The sequence below is a fragment of the Cyprinodon variegatus genome, unplaced genomic scaffold, assembly GCF_000732505.1.
Source record: "Cyprinodon variegatus isolate N-32 unplaced genomic scaffold, C_variegatus-1.0 Scaffold170, whole genome shotgun sequence".
NCBI classification, from domain to species: Eukaryota; Metazoa; Chordata; class Actinopteri; order Cyprinodontiformes; family Cyprinodontidae; genus Cyprinodon; species Cyprinodon variegatus.
The window spans coordinates 459,867-462,087 of NW_015150623.1; the positions used below are offsets into that span (position 1 = coordinate 459,867).

Below are 2,221 nucleotides of genomic sequence, written 5' to 3' on the forward strand. Positions count from 1 at the left end.
AAATTATGCCAAGAGAGACATTTTCTGAATGTGATCTGCTTTGTTTTAACACAAAGCTGAAATACAGCAGCTCAGGAGGATTTCTTTATTTATGAAGAGCAGGGGCAGAAGTTTGGATTTTTCCTAAGTAGGTTGATGAAGTCTCTGTTGTAGTTTCCTCACCAGATGGTAGATTTCATTGATTGATCTCAAGTTCTGTGTTTCTTGGATGTTGAGAAACTTTCATGTCATCAACACTCTCCACCATTCATATGGAGCGAGATGGTCCAGTTTCTGCCTCAATTCCCTGTAGGTTTTTAGTACCAGATCACTTTCTGAGCACCACCAAGCCAGAACCTCTCATGGCTTGCATCATTGCCCATTATCAGCCCTGCTTTAGCAATGTGTCAGCTATCCTCACCCAGACGTTAGAGGGAGAGCTGAAGTCTGAAGTGTGAGAAGGCTAAGAATACATCCCTGAGGTGTTCCAAAGTTCAGGATATAGATGGATGATGGTGGATTTCCTAATAAAATAGTTCATGGAGTTTTAAAACAAAAATTCTGAAACAAGGATATCACACAAAAACCCACGACTTTGATTAAAACATCCCATCTTTCTGCTGCAGATCCAGTTCAGCTTCTCCACAAAGAGCAGACCCGTAACGAGGCGTCCGCCCCACCCAGCTTAGCAGGTTTATATTATGGGACAAAGAAACCTCCTGCTGACAGTGCATCGTCTGTTCTAACTACAACAGCCCAGAGGACTTCACCACTGGATAAAGGTGACAATTATTCTAAGAAAAGAAAATTTCAAACACTCTTGTTTAACATGATCTATGATGTCTTTCTTTTTTTCATAAACAAAGCTTTTGATGTTGGGTTTGTTGGAGTGAAAGTTGAATATTTTTGGTTCCCTCTAATCAGATCACCTTAAAATTCCACAGTCTCAGACAGACATTTAATTCAATGCTAATGCGATGCTAATCCACAGGAGATAATGAGCACTGGTTCTGGTTTGTAATCATATGCAACACCAAATGGCCAGCTGAGGTCATTGAGTAATATTCCAACGGCATTACTGTATGATTTATTGTTTAAACATTTTAACATGCAAATGAAATGCAGAAACACATTTATTACATTTCCAGCCACATTTGTGCTGCCTCTAATTTAATGGGTCATGAAGGAACACATTTATTTCCAAAAGAAAATATTAATTCAACACTAAAATGCTGCCTATAAATATAAAAACAACTCTGAGAAAGTGGGCCTGAGATTTTATTTTTAATATCTGTAGGTTTAGGTAGTTTTGGATCAACAGCACAGGTCAGCCCTAAGATGGAGCAGGAGGAGGAAGAAGAAGAAGCATATGAAGACAGTGGTGAGTTTTTTTGTTGTTTGTTTGTTTTTCCAGCAGATTTGGAAAAACAGTGATATCGTCATTAAGCTGTCACAAGTATAGAGCAAAGAAATGAACTCTCTGCATTTAGCCCATCCCCTTGGGGAGCAGTGCGCTGCCACTGTCTTGGTTAAGGCGGTCTTGCTCACCAACCCGGAGCAGCAGTCTGTGGGAGTGGGGCTCGAAGTCAGAACCTCAGGATTCCAAGCGCAATGCCCTAACCACCAGGCCGCCACTACCCAAAGCAGCATTAGCATGAAGGGTCTTGCCTAAAAGACCCACACTGGCAGCTACCCAGGCTTCCTGTTTGCAGGACGGGTGACTGACCACTTGAGCTTGCCAGCAGCTAAGAGATACAGTAGTTGTTTTCCTCACACATGATATTTGCTCTTTAGCGTCTCTGATGAATGTTCCATAGATTTATGAGTAGGAAAAACATGCATTTCTTATATTTGCTGGTAAATCCAAATATTCACAGATTTTCAGTCTGAAGAAAAGGGAAAGGGTTCGTAGAACCAGCATCAGCATCCGTTCCACCCAGAAGCTGTTTCTCTTCAGTCTTTTAGATCGATGTGAAAACAGTTATTCTTTTCAATCTTGCTTCAATTCATTGGGATTTACAGAGAATTTTTTTCTGTTAATTTCCATCCATCCATCCATCCATCCATCCATCCATCCATCCATCCATCCATCCATCCATCCATCCATCCATCCATCCATTTTCTAACACACTTAGGGCCGGATTTATCAAGATCCAATTTTGCGTGCAGTAATTTGCGCTCGCAAACTGGAATTTTGCGCGAGGGGCTGAACCATGGTTTGCGGGTGATTTAACAAGAGAGA

General features: G+C 41.2%; 1 protein-coding gene across 1 annotated transcript in view; it reads left to right on the plus strand.

Moving 5' to 3' along the window:
- oc90 (otoconin 90) overlaps positions 1–2,221 on the plus strand; it is a 25,175-nt gene that overhangs the window by 12,690 nt on the left and 10,264 nt on the right. The window contains exon 10 of the mRNA XM_015378338.1: positions 606–761. Within this exon, the coding sequence (XP_015233824.1) occupies positions 606–761 (156 nt within the window). The remainder of the gene's footprint in view (positions 1–605; positions 762–2,221) is intronic.